Source organism: Pan paniscus, chromosome X, assembly GCF_029289425.2.
Source record: "Pan paniscus chromosome X, NHGRI_mPanPan1-v2.0_pri, whole genome shotgun sequence".
NCBI lineage: Eukaryota > Metazoa > Chordata > Mammalia > Primates > Hominidae > Pan > Pan paniscus.
In genome coordinates this window covers 1,251,232-1,276,428 of record NC_073272.2, presented here as the reverse complement: position 1 = coordinate 1,276,428, position 25,197 = coordinate 1,251,232, and the positions used below count along the sequence as shown (strand labels likewise).

The window sequence follows — 25,197 nt, the reverse complement described above, 5'->3', positions numbered from 1 at the left end:
TCCCCCAGCAAACTCCCCACCCCTGCCCAGCACCCACAGCGCTCCCGGCCTCTGTCCTCTATTCCAGGACCCCTGTAGCGAGCCTGGCTTGGTCCTGGGTCCTCAGGGGACACTGTCCACCCCCGCTGCCCTGGCAGAGCCTCAGGAATGTGCTTGGTCTCCACAGCCCTCCCCACAGCAATGTCCCAAGGTTAGACCTACCCATGCCTCAGTGACTTCTGAGGCACCTGTCCCGCCGCCCAGCAGCCACTCCAGCCTCCAGAGCTGGCCCCAACCTCCAGCCCCAGGCTGAGCTGCCCTCCCCAGAGGTCAGGAAAAGCCTCAGGCAGGGCTCACAGCTGCACCCAGGAGTCACCCAGGGTGACCCCGCTCTCCGGGGCGGGTCACTCCTGCCCACCCACAGCCAAGGACTGTCACTTTCTCAGTACACAAGGGAGAGAAAGGAAAAACAAGAGCGAGAAAGACACAAGGAGAGAAAAGGAAGGGAGAAGCAAAGAAAAAAGACAGACACAGGGAAAGAAGAGGAAGGAAAAGAAGGGAGGAAAGGGAGGAAGGAGGGAGAGCGGGAGGAGAGGGAAAGAAAGGGAGAGACAGGGAAAAGCAGGAAAGAAAGGGAGAGACGGGGAAAGGCAGGAAAGAAAGGGAGAGACAGGGAAAGGCAGGAAACGAAAGGAAGCGGTGGGAAGGGAAAGAAGTGAAAAGGAAGGCGGGGAGGGAGGGACGGGAGAAAGGGAGGAAAAGAGCAAAGGAGACAGGGAGACAGGAAAGAAAAAGGGGAGGGAGGCAAAGGGGGAAAGGGAGAAAAAGAAAGGAAGAGAGAGGGAATGATGGAGAAAAACAGGAGGGAGGGAGGAGAGAAGAAAAAGGAAAAGGAGGGAGGAGAGAGGAAAGAGGCAGGGAGGTAGGATAGAAAAAGACGGAGGAGAGAAGAAAAAAGAAAAGGGGGCGGGGTGCAGTGGTGCACGGCTGTAATCCAGCACTTTGGGAGGCCGAAGTGGGCGGATCACCTGAGGTCAGGAGTTCAAGACCAGCCTGGCCAACATGGTGAAACCCCATCTGTCCTTAAAAAAAAAAAAAAAAAAAAATAGCCGGGTGGGGTGGCTGGCACCTGTAATCCCAGCTACTTGGGAAGTTGAGGCAGAAGAATCTCTAGAACCTGAGAGGCAGAGGTTGCAGTGAGCTGAGATCACGCCAGTGCACTCCAGCCTCGGTGATAGAACAAGTCTCCATCTCAAAAAAAAAAAAAAAAGGAAAACGGGGAGAAAGGGAGAAACAGGAAGGAAAGAGCAAGACAGGAAAGAATAAAAGGAAGAAGAAAAAGAGAGGCAAAGGGAGAGAGGAAAAATGAAAAAAAAAAAAAAACGGAAAAGAGACAGCTAGGCGTGGTGGCTCACATACCTGTCATCCCAGCACTTTGGGAAGCCGAAGTGGGCGGATCCCCTGAAGTCGGGAGTTCGAGACCAGCCTGTCCAACATGGTGAAACCCCGTCTCTACTAAAAATATAAAATTAGCTGGGCGTGGTGGCGCCTGCCTGTCATTCCAGCTACTCTGGAGGCTGAGGCAGGAGAATCGCTTGAACCCGGGAGGCGGAGCTTGCACTCCAGCTTGGGCAACAAGAGCGAAACTCTGTCTCAAAAGAAAAAAAAAAACGGAAAAGAGAGAGGGGAGAAAGGGATGAGAGGAAGGAAGACCGGAAATAAAGAGGAAAAGGAAAAGAGAGGGAAGGAGGGAAAAGCAGAAAAGGGAGGAAGGGAAGGAAAGAGGAAAAGGGAAGGAGAGACGGAAAGAGGGAGAAAAAAGAGGGAGGAAGCAAAGAAAAAACAGAGGAAGGGCGGAGGGAGAAAAGCAGAAAAAGGGAGGAAAAAAATGAAAAAGAGGGAAGAAAGGTAGCAAGAAAGGAAGGAGAAAGGGAGAGAGAAATGAAAGAAAAAGGAAAGGAGGGAAACGAAGGGAGACACGGAAAGAGGGAGAAAAAGGAGGGAGGCGGGAAAGCAGCAAAAAGCAAAGGCAAGCAGGGAAGGAAGAGACGGGAGAAAAGGGCGGGCGGGAGAGAGCCGGGAAGGGAGAGGAGGAGGGAGGACGGGGGAGGGAGGCGGGAGGGAGGAAGGGCGGAGTGGGAGGTCGGGAAGCAGGACCCCGGCCGCAGCCCCCGCCGGGCAGACACGGGGACAGACACGGGGAAATAGGGGAGCCCGGGCAGGTGGGCGCGGCCCACGGAACCCGCAGCCCCGGCGCGGAAGGCACCGCGGGGTCAAAGAACGGAGACCCAGAGATCCCCCCCCAACCAACCTAGGCCGGGCGCGGAGGGCGGCGCGGAGTCACGGATCGGCAGCGGGACTGAGCCGCGCCCACGTGGAAGCCGCCGCAGGCTTCGCGCGGGGCTCCCCGGGTGCACGCGGGCAGGGGCCGGGGTCTCCCGACGCACGACCCCGGAGAGTGTTGAAACGGTCGGAGCTGCCTGGAGGTCAAGGGTCAAGGGTCGGGGGTCGGGGCACCACATGTCGCACATCCCGGCGGGGTCGCCGCGGCCTCCGGGAGAAAGCGGACGGCGCACTCGGAGCGAACGGGGCATCAGGGTGGGCTTCTGACTCCGCAGCCGCCCTCCCGCCCGCTCGGGTACTGGCAGCGGCGTGACCTTCACAAGGTCAAGGTTGCCGCGGAACCCCCAGCGGCTCCTACGGCGCATGGGCGGGGCCTGGCTCCCGGCATACCTAGGGATGCGGGGCGGGGCGTCTCCGGGGAGCGCAGCCAATGGGCGCGGTTCGCTGGACTGCGGGGCGGGACGCAGCGGGATTCCCGGCAGCCCTCAGAGGCGAGGCACACAGGCTGGGGCGGGGCGGGGCCGGGCGGCGCAACCAATGGGAGCGGCGCGAGGAGGTGCGGGGGCGGAGAGTGGGCGTGGCGTCGGCGTCTTAGCGGCTGCGCGGTGGCTGCTCCGTCCTTTCGGTCCCGGCGGCGGCAGGGCTGAGCCAGCGACGCCCTCCATTCACTCTCCGCGCCCGTTCTCCGGCTGTCCTCCCGTTCCGCTGCCCGCCCTGCCACCATGACGGAACAGGCCATCTCCTTCGCCAAGGACTTCTTGGCCGGAGGCATCGCCGCCGCCATCTCCAAGACGGCCGTGGCTCCGATCGAGCGGGTCAAGCTGCTGCTGCAGGTGGGGACGCGGGCGCGGCCGCTCCGGGGAATAGGGGACGGGAACCGAGTGGCCGGGTCGGGCGGGGACGTGGGCAGCACAGCCTTGCAGGCGGGCGCCGGAAGTGGAAGGCCGCGATCGCTTTGTCCACGAGCCGCCGGCTTCCGGGGGCCGCATCACGTGACCGCTGCTGCAGGGCGTGGCAACGTCCACGCGTGCGCACTGGGCCCGGCGGGCGGGGGGAATGCGGCACGGATTGGAGGGCGCATGCGCGCTGAGCAGGGCCCATGGACGGACCCTGCGGCTGGCGGGCCTTGACCTTGAGCTCAATCCTGCGGGTCCCCCGGGCTGGGACCAACCCTTCCGGCGGATGCCTGGCCGGCGTCTGCTCTTGCTCCCTCCACCGTGAAGGGTAATTGTAAGGCCAATAGGGCAACGAGCCTGCCCGCAGGTGTCCTGGAATAACCAGGATATGGTTATTGGTGGTTCTTACCCCCCTTCTTAGCTGATTTGTGCAATTCTGATCCACAGCAATGCATTTTTTGTCTTTTGGGAGAGGCTTATAGAAAGTAGCATGATGCCTAGGAACATTGCCGCCAGGACGTCCTTGCTAACGTTGTACTCCCAGTGACAGCTCGGTGATGGGAATGAATAGGCTTGGGTGCAAGGACCGGTCACGCCCGGGATCCCAGCGCTTTTGAGAGGCCCGGGGAGGATCGCTTGAGGCCAGGAGTTTGAGAGCAGCCGGGGCCACACAGCAAGACCTCACCTCAAAAAAAAATTATTTTAACTTAACGAAGCAGAACGTCCCAGTGCATTGAGAGGCCCGGAGAGGATCACGTGAGCTCAGGAGTTTGAGACCAGCCTGGGCAACAGAGCAAGACCGCATCTCTAAGATAATTTTTTAAACCTAGTACAGGGTGGCGTGTCCCGGGAGTTTGAGACCAACCAGAACAACATAGCAAGACCCCATCTCTAAGAAAATTTTTAAAACTTAGCAGGCGGGGTGTCCCCGCACTTGGAGAGGCCCAGGGAGGATCGCCTGAGCTCAGGAGTTTGAGACCAGCCAGGGCAACATAGCAAGACCCCATCTCTAAGAAAATTTTTTAAACTTAGCAGGACGGGGTGTCCCAGCACTTGGAGAGGCCCAGGGAGGATCGTTTGAGCCCAGGAGTTTGAGACCAGCCAGGGCAACATAGCAAGACCCCATCTCTAAGAAAATTTTTTAAACTTAGCAGGCGGGGTGTCCCATTACTTGGAGAGGCCCAGGGAGGATCGTTTGAGCCCAGGAGTTTGTGACCAGCCAGAGTAACATAGCAAGACCCCACATCTTAAAAAAAACTTTTTTTTTTTTTTTTTGAGACGGAGTCTCTCCCTGTCGCCCAGGCTGGAGTGCAGTGGCACAATCTCGGCTCACTGTAGCCTCCACCTCCTGGGTTCACGCCATTCTGCCTCAGCCTCCCTAGCCGGCGCCCACCACCACACCCTGCTAATGTTCTGTATTTTTAGTAGAGACAGGGTTTCACCAAGTTAGGATGCTCTTGATCTCTTGATCTCCTGACCTCGTGATCCGCCCACTCAGCCTCCCAAAGTGCTGAGATTACAGGCATGAGCCACTACGCCCGGCTTAAAAAATTTTTTTAAACTTATCAGGGCGGGATGTCCCAGCGCTTCGAGAGGCCCAGGGAGGATCACGTGAGCTCAGGAGTTTGAGAGCAGCTTGGTCATCGTAGCAAGACTCCACCTCTAAAAGTAACTTTTCAACTTAGTGGAGCTTGATGGTTGTGCATCTGTAGACCCGGGTACTCGGGAGACTGAGGCGGGAGGATGGCTTAATCCATGAGCTGGAGGCTGCAGTGAGGTGAGATCGCACCACTACACTCAAACCCGGGTAACAGCATGAGACCTTGTCTTTTTAAAAAAAGAAAGAGCCGGGTGCGGTGGCTCACAAGTTCAGCAGATCAAGACCATCCTGACTAACATGGTGGAACGCTCGTCTCTACTAAATAAGCAAAAAAATTAGCCGGGCGTGGTGGTGGGCGCCTGTAGTCCCAGCTACTCGGGAGGCTGAGGCAGGAGAATCACTTGATCACCCCATTGCACTCCAGCTTGGGCAACAAGAGTGACTTGTGTCAAAAAAGGATGCACTCTGGAGCTGGGATGTTTCTGGGTGGTGGGCCCCGGGTGCTGTCTGAACACCCTCTGCGTCCCCCAGGTCCAGCACGCCAGCAAGCAGATCGCCGCCGACAAGCAGTACAAGGGCATCGTGGACTGCATTGTCCGCATCCCCAAGGAGCAGGGCGTGCTGTCCTTCTGGAGGGGCAACCTTGCCAACGTCATCCGCTACTTCCCCACTCAAGCCCTCAACTTCGCCTTCAAGGATAAGTACAAGCAGATCTTCCTGGGGGGCGTGGACAAGCACACGCAGTTCTGGAGGTACTTTGCGGGCAACCTGGCCTCCGGCGGTGCGGCCGGCGCGACCTCCCTCTGCTTTGTGTACCCGCTGGATTTCGCCAGAACCCGCCTGGCAGCGGACGTGGGAAAGTCAGGCACAGAGCGCGAGTTCCGAGGCCTGGGAGACTGCCTGGTGAAGATCACCAAGTCTGACGGCATCCGGGGCCTGTACCAGGGCTTCAGCGTCTCCGTGCAGGGCATCATCATCTACCGGGCGGCCTACTTCGGCGTGTATGATACGGCCAAGGGTACGTGTGGCTGCCATCGTGAAGTCCCAGAGACGGGCTCAACACACAGACGTTCCCCCAGGGTCCCGTGGGCTGAAGGTCTGAGATAAGGTGTGGGCAGGGCTGGTTCCTCCTGCGGCCTCTCTGCTGGACTTGGAGACGCCGTCTTCTCCCTGTGCCCTTGCAGCATCATCCCTCTTTGTGTGTCTGGGTCCTCATCCCCTCTTCTTTTGGGATGTCTTAGTCCATTTCAGGCTGCTATCACAGAATACCATAGACTGGGTGACTTATAAACAACAGACATTGATTCTCCTACAGTCCTGGAGGCTGGAGGTCTGAGATCCAGGTGTGGGCAGGGCTGGTTCCTCCTGAGGCCTCTCTCCTAGCCTTGTAGATGCCGTCTTCTCCCTATGCCCTCACAGGGTCGTCCCTCTGTGTGTGTCTGTGTCCTCATCTCCTCTTGTTATGAGATGTCTTAATCCATTTCAGGCTGCTATCACAGAATACCATAGACTGGGTGGATTGTAAACAGCAGACATTGATTCTCCCACAGTCCTGCAGGCTGAAGGTCTGAGACCAAGGCATGGGCAGGGCTGGTTCCTCCTGAGGCCTCTCTCCTGGGCTTGGAGATGCCGTCTTCTCAGGCTTTTTCCTCTGTGTGTGTCTGTGTCCTCATCTATTGTTATGAGATGTCTTAGTCCATATCAGGCTGCTATCACAGAATACCATAGACTGGGTGGCTTACAAACAACAGACATTGATTCTCCCACACTCCTGGAGGCTGGAAGTCTGAGATCCAGGTGTGGGCAGGGCTGGTTCCTCCTGAGGCCTCTCTCCTGGGCTTGGAGACGCCGTCTTCCCCGTGTCCTCACAGGGTCATCCCTCTGTGTGTGTCTGTGTCCTCGTGTCCTCTTCTGATGAGATGTCTTAGTCCATTTGAGGCTGCTATCACAGAATACCATAGAGTGGGTGGACTGTAAACAACAGACATTGATTCTGCCATAATCCTGGAGTCTGGAAGTCTGAGATCAAGGTGTGGGGCAGGGCTGGTTCCTCCTGAGGCCTCTCTCCTGGGCTTGTAGACACCGTCTTTTCCCTGTGTCCTCACAAGGTCGTCCCTCTGTGTGTGTCTGTGTCCTTATCTGCTCTTCTTATGAGGTGTCTTAGTCCATTTCAGGCTGCTAAAACAGTACTATAGACTGGGTGGCTTATAAACAGCAGACATTGATTCTCCCGGAGTCCTGGAGGCTGGAAATCTGACATCAAGGAGTGGGCAGGGCTGGTTCCTTCTGAGGCCTCTTTTTTTGGCTTGTAGACACCGTCTTCTCCCTGTGTCCTCACAGGGTCATCACTCCGTGTGTCTGTGTCCTCATCTCTTTTTAGAAGGACACTAGGGTCGTAGGATCAGGGCCCACCCTACTGGCCTCCTTTAGTCTTACCTCTTTAAAGACCTTATATCTAAGTACAGTTGCATTCTGAGGTCCTGGGGTGGGGGTGGGACTTCAGCATGTGGATTTTGAGGACAGAGTGTAACTCCCATAATAATGGTGACCCTTCAGAAGGTCAGGGCCGTATTCTCTTCCCCAAACAGGCCTAACCCCGGCCTCTGGGACTGTCTTGCTGGGCTCCGGTAGGTGGCAGGCGGCCTTTTCCCCTCCTGGCCCTGCCCCGACCTCTCGTGTTGTAAACATCAGCTGGCACTGAGCAGCCACGTGGAGGGGGCACTGGTGGTCTTGGAAGAGCTCGGCACCACCTCAGGTGGCCGTGAGCACACACTGGGGGCAGACCCTGGTCTCGGGTGGCCGTGCAGGCGCTGGAGAAGGTGACGTGCCGTTCCCCCGCAGGCATGCTCCCCGACCCCAAGAACACGCACATCGTGGTGAGCTGGATGATTGCGCAGACCGTGACGGCCGTGGCTGGCGTGGTGTCCTACCCCTTCGACACGGTGCGGCGGCGGATGATGATGCAGTCCGGGCGCAAAGGAGGTACCCGCGTGGGCTCGAGGGGGTGGGGGACCGTTGCTGCCGGGAAGGGGAACCAAGCTCCTGGCCCTGGGCCCGTGGGAGGTCAGGAACCATCAAAGGAGGCACTTCCAGGGCGTGTGAGACAGCAAGTGTGTCCGAAAGTAACCTGGCTGTGTGGAAGGATTTTCCTGAACAATGGGCTTCTGATCTTTTTGGGGTTTCATGGTCCGGGCGGCAGTTTCTAAATCCCCGCCTCCTAGAACCTCTGGTTGCACCCACACCCTCGATCCTGCCTTCTCTGCATGGACCCCGGGGTGGAGATGGGGGACACCCAGGGCGGGGCCTGAAGTCCTGTGTCCATCCCTCCCTGAGACAGTGGCTTAGGAGGAGGGCTTGAGCTGGGGGAGCCTCAGGTATCCCTCCTGTAATCAGAACTGTGGCTCAGGCGTCTGGGGTGTTATTTCTGTGAAATGTCTCTGTGGGCGCAGGTGGTGTCCGTGTCTTGAAGAGCTTGGCGGCGAGGCCCTCACTGTCTCCCTGTCGTTGCAGCTGACATCATGTACACGGGCACCGTCGACTGTTGGAGGAAGATATTCAGAGACGAGGGGGGCAAGGCCTTCTTCAAGGGTGCGTGGTCCAACGTCCTGCGGGGCATGGGGGGCGCCTTCGTGCTGGTCCTGTACGACGAGCTCAAGAAGGTGATCTAAGGGCCGTGGCCGCCTCCTCCACACACACACACACACACCAGGGGAACCAAGAGAACCACGTAGAATCCTCAACCGTGCGGACCATCGAGCTTCGAGAAATTCCAGTTGTCTTTTTCCCAGCCGCATCCTGCCTGTAGACGGCCGGGGAAGGCTCTAGAAAAGGGGCGCATTGCGATCCAACCATCGGCAGCCGATTCCATGTCTTGATCACGGGGTGGGAGGGAACCGTGGCGTCCCTGCGTGGGGCCCATGGGTGAGACACTCCAATACTGAGACCTAGAGTCCAGATGCTTGTGGGACCCAAGTCGTGTTTTAAGTATTTATTTAAAACAAAAGAATCATGTTTTCCCACTTGTACTTCAGCGCTAGCCCCTGTTTTGCACAGCCGAGTGCTGGCGAGTATGTTCTATGTTGGGCCACCTGCTGCAAAACAATAAACAGAGGACGCAGCGGTCCTCCTGCCTGGCCGCGCACCTCTCCACAGGGCGGCCTGGGGTCTGGAGATGGGCGCTGGGCCCACGGGACGCAGATGGGGCCACGCTCTGCCCGTGGCTGGCCCACGTTCCCGGTCTGCGGTGCTGCCTCCTCCCCAGCACCCCCGGGGCACAGAGGGCAGGGTCACAGCTGGGAAGAGGCGGGGGGTAGAAACCAAGGCTGGCAGAAGTGTAGCCGGGCTCCCTGGTAAATGCTGGAGGACCCCAGGGCACCTGCACTTACTGTACCTTCTCTGAGAGCATTTGTATGATCACATGTCTCAGCTCTGGAGGCTGGAGGTCCCAGAAAACCAAGGTATGGTAGATTCAGTCTCTGGTGAGTACCCAGTTCCTGGCTTCTAGATGGCGCCTTCTCCCTGTGTGTCCTCAGATGATGGATGAGGCCAGGGTGCTCTCTGGAGTCCCTTCTGTAAGGGCACTGATCCCATCCATGAGGCCTCATGACTGCCAAAGACCCCCACTTCCCAACGCCATCACTTGGGAGAGGGGCGTTTTCAGCGTGAATCTTGGGGAAACTGAAACAGGCGTGACACCCTGCATTCCTCTCCACCTCCTGTAGCTCCTGAGGGCCACTCCAGCCCCCATTCCAGCATGAACAGTGGAGTCGGTCGGGGTCCCCAGAGTGGCAGCTGTGTGTCCGTGGGGTCACCCGTGAGAATCCACCACAAGGGGTACCCACCGCGAGGCATGACAGCTTCCTTCGAGCTCTTTCTGCTCAAACATTCATTGCGGGGCAAGAAAAGCCGTGTTGAATCTCTACCGGGCCGAACCTTGGGCCTTGGTGTCAGCGCACGGCAGGGCCACAGGGACTACAGCCCTGGGGTTCCAGAGCCGGCTCTCCCGTGCTCTCCAAAAATCCCAGCCGTAGTAAAAAGAATCTTTCTGTTTTTTGAGATGGAGTCTCCCTCTCGCCCAGGCTGGAGTACAGTGGTGCAATCTCGGCTCACAGCAACCTCTGCCTCCCAGGTTCAAGCAATTCTCCCGCCTCAGCCTCCCAAGTAGCTGGGGCTACAGGCATGCGCCACCACACCCGGCTGATTTTAGTATTTTTAGTGGAGATGGGGTTTCACCATGTTTACCTACCCGGCTGCTCTCAAGCTCCTGGCCTCAAATGATCCACCCGCCTCAGCCTCCGAACATGGTGGGATGACAGGTGTGAGCCACCACTCCTGGCCCGAAAGGCAGACTCTACATCTCTGCACTTGGCCAGGTAGAAACCCTCATTTGTGTCCCGATGATATCAGAGATCAGGAAAGCTCCGTGAGAGCTCGTCTTGGTCACGTGACTCGGCCCAGAGGCAAGTGACAAAGCAGGACCTTCCACCATCAGCCCTGTGGGTCCTGCACACCCTCCACAAAACACTCGCAACCCACGGGGACCTGGGCTCCGAGTTCCTGCCTGGAGCTGTGGTCACTGCTTCATTCACTCTTGGATGTATTTTCACTCCTGATACTTAATAGTTTTTTATTTTTATTTTATTTATTTATTTTTTTGAGACGGAGTCTTGCTCTGTCCCCCACGCTGGAGTGCAGTGGCGCAATCTCAGCTCACTGCAGCCTCAGCCTCCCAAGTAGCTGGGATTACAGGCAGCTGCCACCATGCCCGGCTAATTTTTATATTTTTAGTAGAGATGGGGTTTCACCGTGTTGGTCAGGCTGGTCTTGAACTCCTGATCTCAGGTGATCCACCCTCAGCCTCCCAAAGTGCTGGGATTACAGGCGTGAGCCACCGTGCCCGGCACTTAATAGATTTTAACCTAGTAATTGGGGCATGGTTTCCTCAGCGGATCAGATGAAATCCTACGTGGTACACTGGACTTTGGGGAATTCGGTAGTGGCGGGGAGGTTCTCCAAAGTTCCAATTCAAAGACCAACAAGTTTACTCCTTGATTTTTTTTTTTCTTTGAGATGGAGTCTCTTGTCACCCAGGCAGGACTGCAATGGTGTGATAACGGCTCAACGCAACTTCCATCTCCGAGGTTCAAGCCATTCTGCCTCAGCTTCCCACGTAGCTGGGATTACAGGTGCCCACCACCGTGCCCGGCTAATTTTGTTTTTTTGTTTTTGAGACGGAGTCTCACTCTGTCACCCAGGCTGGAGTGCTGTGGCACAATCTCAGCTCACTGCAAGCTCCACCTCCCGGGTTCAGGCCATTCTCCTGCCTCAGCCTCCTGAGTAGCTGGGACTACGGCGCCCGCCACCACAGCCCGGCTAATTTTTTGTGTGTATTTAGTAGACACAAGGGTTTCACCATGTTAGCCAGGATGGTCTCGATCTCCTGACCTCGTGATCCGCCCGCCTCGGCCTCCCAAAGTGCTGGGATGACAGGCATGAGCCACTGTGCCTGGCCAGTCCTGCACAATCTTGAAATGCTGAGGCTCTCAGCAAGCTGAGTGTTGGAGATAACTTCATAGACAATAATACATGGTGGCATAGCTGTTTTTAAGAGAATCCTGCCTTGTGGGTACTATCAAAATCACAGTTCCGGTTGGGCTCAGTGGTTTACCTCTGTAATCCCAGCACTTTGGGATGGTGAGGCAGGTGAATCACCTGAGGTTGGGAGTTCAGGACCAGCCTGACCAACATGGAGAAGCCCTGTCTCTACTAAAAATAAATGTTAGCCAGGCATGATGGTGCATACCTCTAATCCCAGCTACTCGAGAGGCTGAGGCAGGAGAGTTGCTTGAACCCAGGAGGCAGAGGTTGCTGTGAGGTGAGATTGTGCCACTGCACTCCAGCCTGAGTGACAGAGCCAGACTTTGTCTCAAAAAAACAAACGGGGGTGGTGGGGGGCCAGACTCGGTGACTCACGTCTGTAATCCCAACATTTTGGGAGGCCGAGATGGGCGGATCACATGAGGTCAAGAGTTCCAGACCAGCCTGGCCAACATGGTGAAACCCCATCTCTACTGAAAACACAAAGCTAGCCGGGCGTGGTGGCACATGCCTGTAGTCTCAGCTATTCGAGAGGCTGAGGCAGGAGAATCGCTTAAACCCAGAAGGCAGAGGTTGCTGTGAGCTGAGATGGTGCCAGTGCACTCCAGCCTGGGTGACAGAGCAAGACTGTCTCCAAAAAAAGAAAAAAAAAAAGGGCCAGGCCTGGTGACTCACACCTGAAATCCCAGCACTTTGGGAGGCCAAGGCGGGCGGATCACCTGAGGTCGGGAGTTTGAGACCAGCCTGACCAACATGGAGAAACCCCATCTCTACTAAAAATACAAAAAACTAGCTGGGCATGGTGGTACACACCTGTAATCCCAGCTACTGGGGAGGCTGAGGCAGGAGAATCACTTGAACCTGGGTGGTGGAGGTTGCTGTGAGCTGAGATCACGCCACTGCACTCCAGCCTGGCGACAGAGCGAGACTCTGTCTTAAAAAAAAAAAAAAAATCATAGTTCCTTCCTGTGGATTTACAGTGGGGCATCCAGGGCTCCGTGTTTTAGGTTCAACCCGCAGACGATGGGACCATTCCCAGGGGCCGCAGGTGGGCTGGTGGGCTCCCTCCTTGCCAGCCTACCTGCTTCCTGGATTCCTTCTCCCTGCTTTTCTGCGCCAGGCTGCCCGGCTTCCCCCGCCACACACAGGCGACGCTGATACCTCCTTTCATCTCCTTTCCTGCAGCTCCAGGTACCCGTTTTCGGTTTGGCCCTCACACCCAGCAGAGGCCTAGTCGGGAAGACCCCAATGGGGAGACAGGGCCTGGGGAGGGGGTCAGAAGTCAAGCCAGCATCCATCCAGCTCTGGGGAATGAGGGTGGGGACACAGAGGTCAGGCCAGGGTGGGGAGAAAAGAGCCCAGGCTGGCCTCGGGGTGTGAGCATGACTGACCCTGCCAGGGCAGATCCCAGAGCCCCCGCTGGATGTGGGCAGCTCCTCACGTCTGTGGGTAAAAAGGTGCGTGGACACAGCATGTTTAGGGACATCAGAGTCTACCTGGCTACACAAGCCCTGTAAGGTGGCTTAGAAAGAGACGGGCAGCCAGGCCTGGCGCGGTGGCTCATGCCTGTAATCCCAGCACTTTGGGAGGCCGAGGCAGGCAGATCACGAGGTTAAGAGATCGAGACCAGCCTGGCTAACGTGATGAAACCCCATCTCTACTAAAAATACAAAAATTAGCCAGGCGTGGTGGCAGGTGCCTGTAGTCCCAGCTACCCAGGAGGCTAAGGCAGGAGAATTGCTTGAACCCTGGAGGTGGAGGTTGCAGTGAGCTGAGATGGCTCCATTTCACTCCACCCTGGGTGACAGTGAGACTCCGTGTCAAAAAAAAAAAAAAGAAAATCCATGCAGACAGGCCAGGCCGGACATCTGGCACCCTCGGAAAGCAGCAAAGGTGATGTGTTTCTCAGAAGTCCTGGAGGAGCTAGTTATAAAACACTGGAAGCTGGGCACGGTCACTCATGCCTGTAATCCCAGCACTTTTGAGAGGACAAGGCAGGTGGATCACTTGTGGTTAGGAGTTCAAGACCAGCCTGACCAACATGGTGAAACCCCATCTCTACTAAAAATACAAAAATTGGCCAGGTGTGGTGGCAGGTGCCTGTAATCCCAGCTACTCAGGAAGCTGAGGCAGGACACGTTTGAACCCCGGAGGTGGGGGTTGCAGTGAGCCGAGATCGCGTCACTGCACTCCAGCCTGGGCGACAGACTGAGACTCGGTCTCAAAAAAGAAAAAAGGCCAGGTGTGGTGGCTCATGCCTGTAATCCCAGCACTTTGGGAGGCAGAGGCGGGCAGATCACAAGGTTAGGAGTTCGAGACCGGCTCATATAAAAATTAGCCGGGGGTGGTGGCAGGTGCCTGTAATCCCAGCTACTCAGGAGGCTGAGGCAGGAGAACTGCTTGAGCCCAGGAGGCAGCGGTTGCAGTGAGCTGAGATTGCATCACTGCACTCCAACCTGGGAGACAGATCGTGCCTCCATCTCCAAAAAAACAACAGTGGAAACAGTCTCTCTAGTAGTGTTGGAGGAATGGGGCTGAATCTAGAGACAGGGACCAGTGAGTGGGTTAAAAAAAAAAAAAATCACTTTATCATGAAATAAACACACAAAGTTCTGTTCTTCTTCCTGGCAGCTTCGGACTAAATTACACAGGCATCTCCCATGCCCACCGCCCGTTAGGAATGTCCATTCCTGGGCTGCGTGCGCAGGTCCAGCAGCCAGTCTGTGCAGGCACCTGGCCCGGCCAGGGAGATTGAGGCAGACCCCCACAGGCCCTGAACCCCAGTCTCAAGTTTTCTGCACGACCTGTACTTCAGTCACCAGACACTCCTCCAGGCCGGCTTTGCCCGCCTCCCAGACCACCTGCAGAGATGAGAGGAGGAGGAGGCAGGGTGAGTCGGCCACCCCCCAGATAACAGAGCCCACGTCCTGATCTGCGGGGGCCTGTCCCATCTCAGATCTGCTCTGTGGGCCAGGCACGGTGGCTCACGCCTGTCATCCCGGCACTTTGGGCCAGGTGCGGTGGGTCATGCCTGTCATCCCGGCACTTTGGGCTGGGCACGGTGGGTCACACCTGTAATCCCAGCACTTTGGGAGGCCGAGGCGAGCGGACCACGAGGTCAGGAGATCCAGACCATCCTGGCCAACATGGTGAAACCCCTTCTCTACTAAAAATACAAAATTAGCTGGGTGTGTTGGTGCATGCCTGTAGTCCCAGCTACTCGGGAGGCTGAGGCAGGAGAATCGCTTGAACCTTGAACCGGGAAGGTGGAGGTTGCGGTGAGCCAAGATGGCACCATTGCACTCTAGCCTGGGCAACAAGAGCAAAACTCCATCTAAAAAAAAAAAAAAAAAAATCTGCTCTGCTCTGGTGTGCAGGGTGCGGAGACGGCCCGTGATCACGGTGGGCTGGGAGCCCAGTGTCCCCCAACTCCCTTCATCCTGCAGCTTTTCCCAGCCGCCCACCAGCACCAGCAGACAGGTGTCCAGCCTCCTAGTCCAGGCCATCTCACTCTTGTCGCCCAGATGGAATGCAGTGGCTCGATCTTAGTTCACTGCAGCCTCCACCTCCCCGGTTCAAGTGATCCTCCTCCCTCAGCCTCCCGAGTAGCTGGGATTACAGGCGCCCGCCACCACACCTGGCTAATTTTGTATTTTTAGTAGACACGGAGTTTCTCCATGTTGGCCAGGCTGGTCTCCAGTTCCTGGCCTCAATGGTCCGCCCGCCTGGGCCCCCCAAAGTGGCCACCACGCCTGCAGACCCGTCCCAAGGCAGAAAAAACAACATACCAGCTTGTCGTTTTGGAAGCTGTCACCGATGGGGTCTTTCATGTGAGGGATGCGGGGAAAGAGTCTCTGTATCAGCAGATACCTCGGAGGAAAGAGAAATGGCCCAGCTCTGAACCCAGCACCGACCAGCTCATCATCTGGGACACGGCGTGTCCAGGACAGGCAGTGCCAGGACGGAGCAAAAGACTCAAGTCATCTACTCGAGGGGTCTCTATTTTCCCGGCCCCCGAGGCCCTGGCATGCCCCCGACAATCATCATAGGCAGGCGCTGGTGTCTAATTAAAGGAGTAGGGCGCTGGTACCGGAGCCACCCAGGGGTGCAGCTGCGAAGACAGACCCCTGGTGCCTCAGGTCAGTGAGTTTACGACCTGAGACAGCTTGCAGCAAGGGCCTCGTTCCCCTTTTCCTCCCCCCTCCACCCCTTCCCCCCACCCCTCCCTCTCCCCCCTCCCCTCCCCCTCCTTCCCCCTCCCCACTCATCGTCCCCTCTCCTCTTCCCCCTTCCCCCTCCCCTTCCCCCTCCCCCACCCTCCCCCTCGCCTCTCCTCCCCCTCCTCCTCCTCCCCTTCCCCCCTCCTCCCCCTTCTCCCCTTCCCCCCTCCTCCCCCTCCTCCCTTCCCCCTCTCCCTCCTCCCCTCCCCCTCCCCTTTTCCCCCTTCCCCCGGGAGACAGAAGTCACCATGGCACCCATTTGACAGATTGTGAAGCTCTGATGCCCAGCAGGAAGGAAACAGGGCCTGGCTGGTCATGGTGGCTCAGGCCTGTAATCCCAGCACTTTGGGAGGCCCAGGCGGGCAGATCAACTGAGGTCAGGAGTTCAAGACCAGCCTGACCAACACGGAGAAACTCCGTCTCTACTGAAAATACAAAATTATCCGGGCATGCTGGCTCACGCCTGTCATCCCAACACTTTGGAAGGCCGAGGCGGGTGGATCACATGAGGTCAGGAGTTCAAGACCAGCCTGACCAACACGGAGAAACTCCGTCTCTACTAAAAATACAAAATTAGCCAGGCGTGGTGGTGGGCGCCTGTAATCCCAGCTACTCAGGAGGCTGAGGCAGGAGAATCGCTTGAACCCAGGAGGCAGAGGTTGCAGTGAACCGAGATGGCGCCATTGCACTCCAGGCTGGGCAACAAAAGCAAAACTCCTTCTCTAAAAAAAAGGAGACAGGGCCTGGGGTGACCCAGCTGGTGACCGAAAACCTAGAGTTGGTCTGCATGACGGATCCTGGCCCATCCAAGTGGACAGCTTTGACGTTAGCCCAGGCCCCTTCCCGACCAGAAAGCCTGGCCTTTCGCCCTCTGACTGTGTCAGGCCCGCTGGGCAGGGCAGGGGAGGACCGGCCCTGTCTCCTCCACCCTGGGGACACCCTTGGTCCCACCAGAGCCCTCAGCTTTGGCTCTACAGACCTCCTGGCAGGGGGCAGCTAGCAGAGAGGACCTGGCCCCTGGTCTTTTGTGAATAATTCTCAAGGGGCCAGGTGCGGTGGCTCACGCCTGTAATCCCAGCACTTTGGGAGGCCGAGGCTGGGGGATCACTTGAGGCCAGGAGTTCAAGACCAGTGTGGGCAACATGGTGAAACCCCGTCTCCACTAAAAATACAAGAATTAGCTGGGCGCAGTGTTGCACACCTGTAATCCCAGCTAATCGGGAGGCTGAGGCAGGAGAATCACTTGAACCTGGGAGGTGCAGGCTGCGGTGAGCCGAGATCGTGCCACTGCACTGCAGCCTGGGTGACAGAGCAAGACTCAAAAAATAATAATAATCATAACAATAATAATAATATGGGCCAGGCGAGGTGGCTTACGCCTGGAATCCCAGCACTTTAGGAGGCTGAGGCAGGTGGATCACCTGAGTCCAGGAATTCGAGACCAGCCTGGCCAACATGTCAAAACACCGTCTCTACTAAAAATACAAAAATTAGCTGGGTGTGTTGCTGGGTGCCTGTAATCCCAGCTACTTGGGAGGCTGAGGCAGGAGGATCGCCTGAACCCGGGAGGCAGAGGCTGCAGTGATCCCAGATCGCGCCACTGCACTCCAGCCTGGGCGACAAGAGCGAGACTCCGTCGCAAAAATAATAATGATAATTCTCAGCATGGTTCTGTGAATAACTTTCAGGGTCACACTGGAAACAAGCGACGCCCGCGGACGCCCTCGAGGGCTCACCTTCTGCAGATCAGGAAGAGACAGACCAGGGCCAGCAGCGTCCCCAGCGCGATCAGCAGCGACGTCCGCCAGGCACGTGTGTTTGCACCCTCCTCCTGGTCGCACTCTAGGGGGAAAGGGCGAGAGGGTCACAGACCGGGGGCCGTCCTGCGGGGACCAGGGACTGTAAGCTCTCCCCGGGGCCCTGGGAAGCAGAGAGGTGCCTGCCACATGGGGTGGCGTCCAGGGGGTACACCCCAGTAGTGCCACCTGCACAGGGACCGTGACCACCTGCGGGCCACCTGAGTACCAGGACCGGGAGTGACTTCCGGACCTCCCAGCCCCAGTCTGGAACCCTAAGGGAGCTGAAAGACCACCAGGGATCCCTGTCTGCCTGGTGCTCGCGACACGGGGAGCGCCAGGGACTTCCACTGTGCCCAGCAGGCCGGCAGGTGCTTTGGGTGTGGGCAGCATGGAGGGGCAGCAGAGGCAGCACTGGCGTGCGTGCTTTGAACTTGATTTTGTGTTTATCATGGAATTTGTGTATGTGTGTTAATTTTTTCTTTTTCTTTTTTTTTTTTTTTTTTGAGATGGAGTCGCGTTTTGTCGCCCAGGCTGGAGTGCAGTGGCGCGATCTCAGCTCACAACCTCCACCTCCCAGGTTCAAGCGATTCTCCTGCCCCTGCCTCCCGAGTAGCTGGGACTACAGGCGCCCGCCACCACGCCCGGGTAATTTTTATATTTCTCATAGAGACGGGGTTTCACCATCTTCGTCAGGCTGGTCTTGAACTCCTGACCTCAAGTGATCCGCCCGCCTCGGCCTCCCAAAGTGCTGGGATTACAGGCGTCAGCCACGCACCCGGCCTATTTTTTTTCTTTTTTCTTTTTTTTTTTTTTGAGACAGAGTCTCGCTCTGCAGTGCTGTGGTGCGATCTCAGCTCACTGCAACCTCTGCCTCCCGGATTCAAACGATTCTCCTCTCTTAGCCTCCCGAGAGGATTGCTTGAGCCCAGGAGGTCGAGGCTGCAGTGAGCCGTGATCGCGCCACTGCCCTCCAGCCTGGGCAATAGAGAGAGACTCTCTCTCCAAAAAAAAAAAAAAAAAAAAAGAAACATACATCTACGACCTCACCCCCAGAACCTATGACGATAACCTTATTTGGAACGAGGGTGGATCTGTCTGCTGGGACTGCCATAAAAAAGTCCCACAGCTTGGTGGCTTCAGGAAAAAGGAATTTGGCCGGGCGCGATGGCTCACGCCTGTAATTCCAGCACTTTGGGAGGCCAAGGCGGGCGGATCACCTGAGGTCGGGAGTATGAGACCAGCCTGGCCAACATGGCCAGAAAGCCCGTCTCTAATAAAAATACAAACATTAGCCGGGTGTGGTGGCGGGCGCCTGTCATCCCAGCTACTCAGGAGGCTGAGGCAGGAGAATGGCCTGAACCTGGGAGGCGGAGGTTGCAGTGAGCCAAGATCACGCCACTGCACTCCAGCCTGGCGACAGAGTGAGACTCCATCTCAGAAAAAGAGGAAAAAAAAAAAAAAAGAAAAAGAAAAAAGGAATTGATTCTCCCACAGTCCTGGAAGCTGCAGGTCCAAGATCAAGAGATGGGCATGGGCAGGGCTGGTTCCTCCTGAGGCCTCTCTCCTGGGCTTGGAGATGCCGTCTTCTCCCTGTGTGCTCACAGGGTCGTCCCTCTGTGTGTGTCTGTGTCCTCATCTCCTCTTTTTATGAGATGTCTTAGTCCATTTCAGGCTGCTATCACAGAATACCACAGACTAGGCAGCTTATAAACAAAACACACTGATTCTCCCACAGTCCTGGAGGCTGGAAGTCTGAGATCCAGGTGTGGGCAGGGCTGGTTCCTCCTGAGGCCTCTCTCCTGGTCTTGGAGACGCCGTCTTCTCCCTGTGTCCCACAGGGTTGTCCCTTGGTGTGTGTGTCTGTGTCCTCATCTCTTCTTATGAGGACCCCAGTCCTATTAGATTAGGGCCCACCCTAATGACCTCATTTTACCTTAATCGCCTCTTTAAACACCCCAACTCCAAACACAGTGACATTCTGAGTTCCTGGGGGATCAAAGCTTCAACACACGAATTTTGAGGGAACACAATTCAAGCGATTCTCCTGCCTCAGCCTCCCTGGTAGCTGGGGTTACAGGCTTAAGCCACAGCACCCGACCTAATTTTTGTATTTTTAGTAGAGACAGGGTTTTTCCATGTTGGTCAGGCTGATCTTGAACTGCTGACCTCAGGTGATCTACCCACCTCAGCCTCCCAAAGTGCTGGGATGGCAGGTGTGAGCCACCGTGCCCGGCCAGAAGTTCTACTCTGAGGCGATCCTTTTGTCTTGTTGTTGAGATGGAGTCTCGCTCTGTCGCCCAGGCTGGAGTGCAGTGGTGCGATCTCGGCTCACTGCAAGCTCCGCCTCCCGGGTTCACACCATTCTCCTGCCTCAGCCTCTCGAGTAGCTGGAACTACAGGCGCCCACCACCACGCCCGGCTAATTTTTTGTATTTTTAGTAGAGACGGGGTTTCACCGTGTTACCCAGGACGGTCTCGATCTCCTGACCTTGTGATCCGCCCGCCTCGGTCTTTATTACAAGGCCCAGGGGGTGTCTGTCAGTGGGACGACCTTGTTTCCCTTCCACGTCTCCTCTCGTGAGTAAGAGCAAGGTGTGAGTTCACCGTCGGGTTCAGGGTCCTTTTTGGGGTCACAGAAACTGGGGGAGTGAATCTCCTCTCCTTTGCAGGAGAGGAGTGTTTCCGTGACACAGGATGGCGCACCCCGCTCACCCCGCGCACCCCGCTCACCCGGCACACCCCGCGCACCCCGCTCACCCGGCGCACCCCGCGCACCCCGCGGACCCCGCGCACCCCGCTCACCCCGCGTACCCCGCGCACCCCACTCACCCCGCGCACCCCACTCACCCCGCACACCTCGCTCACCCCGCGCACCCCGCTCACCCCGCGCACCCCACTCACCCCGCACAGCCCACTCACCGAAGCGCTGGGGGGTGCTCCAGGCGCTCAAGAATTCATACACTCTTTCCCGGGCTCTTATTTGTACTGTGTACGTTCCAGGATTGAGTAGCTGGAAGGAGGTTCTGTCTCTGACCTGTGGTTTGAAAGAAAATAAAGAAGAGGGGCCAGGTATGGTGGCTCATGACTCTCACCTGGGCACTTAGGGAGGCCGAGGCAGGTGGATCACCTGAGGTCAGGAGTTCGAGACCAGCCTGGCCAACATGGCGAAACCCTGTCTCTACTAAAAATACAAAAATTAGCCTGGCATGGTGGCAGGCACCTGTAATCCCAGCACTTTGGGAGGCTGAGGCGGGTGGATCACGAGGTCAGGAGATTGAGACCATCCTGGCTAACACAGTGAAGCCCCGTCTCTACTAAAAATACAAAAAATTAGCCGAGCGTGGTGGTGGACGCCTGTAATCCCAGCACTTTGGGAGGCCAAGGTGGGTGGATCACGAGGTCAGGAAATCGAGACCAACCTGGCTAACACAGTGAAACCCCGTCTCTACTAAAAATACAAAAATTATCCAGGCGTGGTGGTGCACACCTGTAATCCCAGCTACTCAGGAGGCTGAGGCAGGAGAATTGCTTAAACCTGAGAGGTGGAGGTTGCAGTGAGGCGAGATCGCACCACTGCACTGCAGCCTGGGCAACAGAGTGAGACTCTGTCTCTAAATAAATAAATAAATAAATAAAATAATAAAAGAAGAAAAGAGGGGCTGGGCGCTACGGTTCATGCCTCTCACCACAGCACTTTTGGAGGCTGAGGTGGGAGAATTGCTTAAGCCCAGGAGTTTGACACCAGCCTGGGCAACATAGCAAGACCCCATCTTTACCAAAAAAAAAAAACCTGTAAAAATTACCAGACGTGGTTACACACGTCTTTGGTCCCAGCTACTAGGGAGGCTGAGGTGGGGGGATACCTTGAGCTTAGGAGTTTGAGACCAGCCTGGGCAACATAGCAAGACCCCATCTCTAGAAGAAAATTTGTTTTGTTTTGTTTTGTTTTGAGACAGAGTTTCACTCTTGTTGCCCAGGCTGGAGTGCAGTGGCACCAGCTCGGCTCACCGCAACCTCCGCCTCCCAGATTCAAGCGATTCTCCTGCCTCAGCCTCCCGAGTAGCTGGGATTACAGGCGCCCACCACCACGCTCGGCTAATTTTGTATTTTTAGTAGAGACGGGGTTTCTCCATGTTGGTCAGGCTGGTCTCGAACTCCCAACCTCAGGTGATCCACCCGCCTCAGCCTCCCAAAGTGCTGGGATTACCAGTGTGAGCCACCACGTCCAGCCAAAAAAAAATTTTTTTTTTTTTTTTGAGATGGAGTCTCACTCTGTCACCCAGGCTGGAGTGCAGTGGCGTGATCTCGGCTCACTGCAAGCTCCGCTTCCCGGGTTCATGCCATTCTCCTGCCTCAGCCTCCCGAGTAGCTGGGACTACAGGCACCCGCTTCCATGCCCGGCTAATTTTTTGTATTTTTTTTTAGTAGAGACGGGGTTTCACCGTGTTAGCCAGGATGGTCTCGATTTCCTGACCTCATGATCCACCCGCCTCGGCCTCCCAAAGTGCTGGGATTACCAGCGTGAGCCACCGCGCCCAGCCAAATTTTTTTTTAAATGAGCTGACATGGTGGCAAACGCCTGTAGTTTCAGCTACTTGGGGGGCTGAGGCAGGAGGATCCCTTGAGCCCAGGAGGCAGAGATTGCAGTGAGCCGTGACTGTGCCACTGCACTCCAGCGTGGGTGACAGAGTGAGAGCCTGTCTGAAATTAAAAACCAAACAAAAAAGTAAAAGAAAAGACCATTCATATTTGATAGGTACAAAAGAATGAGTCTGCATTGTGATCCCCCAAAATTCATATGTTGCAGTCTTAGCCCCCAGCTCCTTACAGTGGGGCCTTATGATGAAATAGCTCGGCCAGGCGCGGTGGCTCACGCCTGTAATCCCAGCACTTTGGAGGGCCGAGGCGGGCAGATCACAAGGTCAGGAGATCTAGACCACAGTGAAATCCCGTCTCTACTAAAAATACAAAAAATTAGCTGGGCCCGGTGGCGGGCGCCTGAGGTCCCAGCTACTCGGGAGGCTGAGGCAGGAGAATGGTGTGAACCCGGGAGGCGGAGCTTGCAGTAAGCCGAGATTGCGCCACTGCACTCCAGCCTGGGTGACAGAGCGAGACTCCATCTCAAAAAAAAAAAAAAAGGAAGAAAAGACCATTCATATTTGATGGGTACAAAAGAATGAGGCTGCATTGTGATCCCCCAAAATTCATATGTTGCAGTCTTAGCCCCCAGCACCTTACAATGGGGCCTTATGATGAAATACCTGTTCATGGCAGATGTCATTAAGATGTAGATTGAGATGATGTCATTTTGGATCAGGGTGGGCCCTAAATGCAATGACCAATATCCTTATAAGAAGAGGAGACGTGGCCGGGCGCGGTGGCTGACACCTGTAATCCCAGCACTTTGGGAGGCTGAGGCGGGTAGATCACCTGAGGTCAGGAGTTCGAGGTCAACCTGAGCAACAAGGTAAAATCCCATCTTTACTAATAATACAAAAATTAGCCAGGCGTGGTGGTGTGCACCTGTAGTCCCAGCTACTCGGGAGGCTGAGGCAGGAGAATCACTTGAACCTGGGAGGCGGAGGTTGCAATGAGCCGAGATCGCACCACTGCACTCCAGCCTGGGTGACAGAGCAAGACTCTGTCTCCAAATAAATAAATAAATAAATAAAAAGGAGACACGGATGCAGAGGAGAAGGCCATGTGGAGACGGAGGCAGAGAGTGGAGTGATATGGCCACAAGCCCAGGGACCCCAGATTCCCCAGGAGCTGGGAGAGGCGGGAAGGATCCTCATTAGTCCGTGAAAATGGACTAATACAGGAGGACGGAGATAGAAACAGACAGGGAGAGACAGAGAGAGAGACAGAGATACAAAGAGACACAGAGAGGGGAGACAGAGGGAGAGAGAAAAACAGAGACAGAAAAACAGACATAGACAGAGATAGTGGGTGATGGACAGAGAGAGACAGATAGAAACAGACAGAGATACAAAGAGACACAGAGGGGAGACAGAGGGAAAGAGAAAGACAGAGAGAAAAACAGAAAGAGAGAGACAGAGAGAGACAAAGAGACAGAGTAGGTGATGGACAGAGAGAGACAGAGATAGAAACAGACAGGGAGAGACAGAGATACAAAGAGACACAGAGAAGGGAGACAGAGGGAAAGAGAAAAAGAGACAGAAAAACAGAGAGACATAGAGAGACAAAGAGACAGAGAGTGGGTGATGGACAGAGAGAGAGACAAACAGGGAGAGACAGAGAGAAAGACATAGATACAAAGAGAGAGGGGAGACAGGGAAAGAGAAAAACAGAAACAGAGAGAGACAAAGAGACAGAGTGGGTGATGGACAGAGAGAGACAGAGATACAAAGAGACAGAGAGAGGGGAGACAGAGAGAGGGGAGACAGAGGGGAGACAGAGAGAGGGAAAGAAAAACGGAGACAGAGAGGAAAACAGAAACAGAGAGACAGAGAGAGTGGGTGATGTAGTTTGGCTGTGTCCCCACCCAAATCTCATCTTGAATTGTAGCCCTTATAACTCCCACGTGTTGTGAGAGGGACTGGGTAGGACATAACTGAATCATGGAGGCAGTTTCCCCCCACACTGTTCTCGGGGTAGTGAATAAGTCTCACGAGATCTAATGGTTTAATAAGGGAAACCTTTCTCTCGGCTCTCTTTTTTTTTTTTTTTTCTCGAGACGGAGTCTCACTCTGTCACTCAGGCTGGAGTGCAGTGGCGCGATCTCAACTCACTGCAACCTCTGCCTCCCGGGTTCAAGCAATTCTCCTGCCTCAGCCTCCCGAGTAGCTGGGACTACAGGCGCCCACCACCACCACGTCTGGGTAATTTTTTTTATTTTTAGTAGAGCTAGGTTTCACCATGTTGGCCAGGCTGGTCTTGAACTCCTGACCTCATGGTCCACCCACCTCGTCCTCCCAAGGTGCTGTGATTACAGGCATGAGTCACTGCGCCCGGCGACTGTCTCATTCTGTCTTGCCTGCTGACGTGTAAGACATGTCTTTGCTCCTCCTTCACCTTCTGCTGTGATCGTGAGGCCTCCCCAGCCACATGGAACTGTGAGTCCAGGAACCCTCTTTTGTTTATAAATTACCCAGTCTTGGGTATATGTTTATCAGCAGTGTGACAATGGACTAATACAGGGGGACAGACAGACAGAGGCAGAGAAAGAAAGAGACAATCACAGAGAAATAATGGGAGAGAGAAAGGCAGAGACATAGAGACAGGGGAATGGAGAGAGAGAGGGGAAGGGAGAGAGAGACAGAGAAGGAAAGGGAGAGAGAGACAGAGAGGGGAAGGGAGAGAGAGACAGAGAGGGGAAGGGAGAGAGAGACAGAGAGGGGAAGGGAGAGAGAGAGACAGAGGGGAAGGGAGAGAGAGACAGAGAGGGGAAGGGAGAGAGAGACAGGGAGAGAGATAGAAAGATAAAGAGAGGGGCCGGGCACGGTGGCTCACACCTGTAATTCCAGCACTTTGAGAGGATGAGGCAGGTGGATCGCCTGAGGTCAGGAGTTCGAGACCAGCCTGGCCCACTAGTGAAACCCTGTCTCTACTAAAAATACAAAAAAAAAAAAAGTTAGTTGGGCATGGTGGCGAGTGCCTGTAATCCCAGCTACTTGGGAGGCTGAGGGAGTAGATTCGCTTGAACCTGGGAGGTGGAGGTTGCAGTGAGCCGAGATCGTGCCATTGCACTCCAGCGTGGGCCACAAGAGCGAAACTCCGTTTCAAAATGAAAGATGAAGAGA

At 55.7% G+C, this 25,197-nt stretch overlaps 2 protein-coding genes across 4 annotated transcripts in view; one reads left to right on the top strand and one right to left on the bottom strand.

The window, feature by feature from the left end:
* The first annotated feature begins 202 nt into the window (after positions 1-202).
* On the top strand, positions 203-8,843 carry LOC129395394 (ADP/ATP translocase 3). Its single transcript, XM_055106682.2, has 4 exons — positions 203-3,155; positions 5,350-5,836; positions 7,660-7,800; positions 8,329-8,843. Exons 1-4 carry the CDS (start codon positions 3,045-3,047, stop codon positions 8,484-8,486), a joined length of 897 nt encoding a protein of 298 aa, XP_054962657.1. The 5' UTR covers positions 203-3,044; the 3' UTR covers positions 8,487-8,843.
* A 2,184-nt stretch (positions 8,844-11,027) lies between these two features.
* The window catches only part of LOC129395392 (interleukin-3 receptor subunit alpha), a 43,886-nt gene continuing 29,716 nt past the window's right edge, over positions 11,028-25,197 (bottom strand). For 2 of the 3 annotated variants that reach the window (XM_055106680.2, XM_063601859.1), the window contains 4 exons: positions 20,354-20,468; positions 17,372-17,477; positions 15,204-15,285; positions 11,028-14,276 (listed from right to left, as the gene is read on the bottom strand). In XM_055106680.2, the coding sequence (XP_054962655.1) occupies positions 14,202-14,276; positions 15,204-15,285; positions 17,372-17,477; positions 20,354-20,468 (378 nt within the window). In that variant the 3' untranslated portion in view covers positions 11,028-14,201. Of the gene's footprint in view, positions 14,277-15,203; positions 15,286-17,335; positions 20,469-25,197 lie in introns of those variants that run through there. The other variant, XM_055106679.2, reaches the window with a different exon arrangement.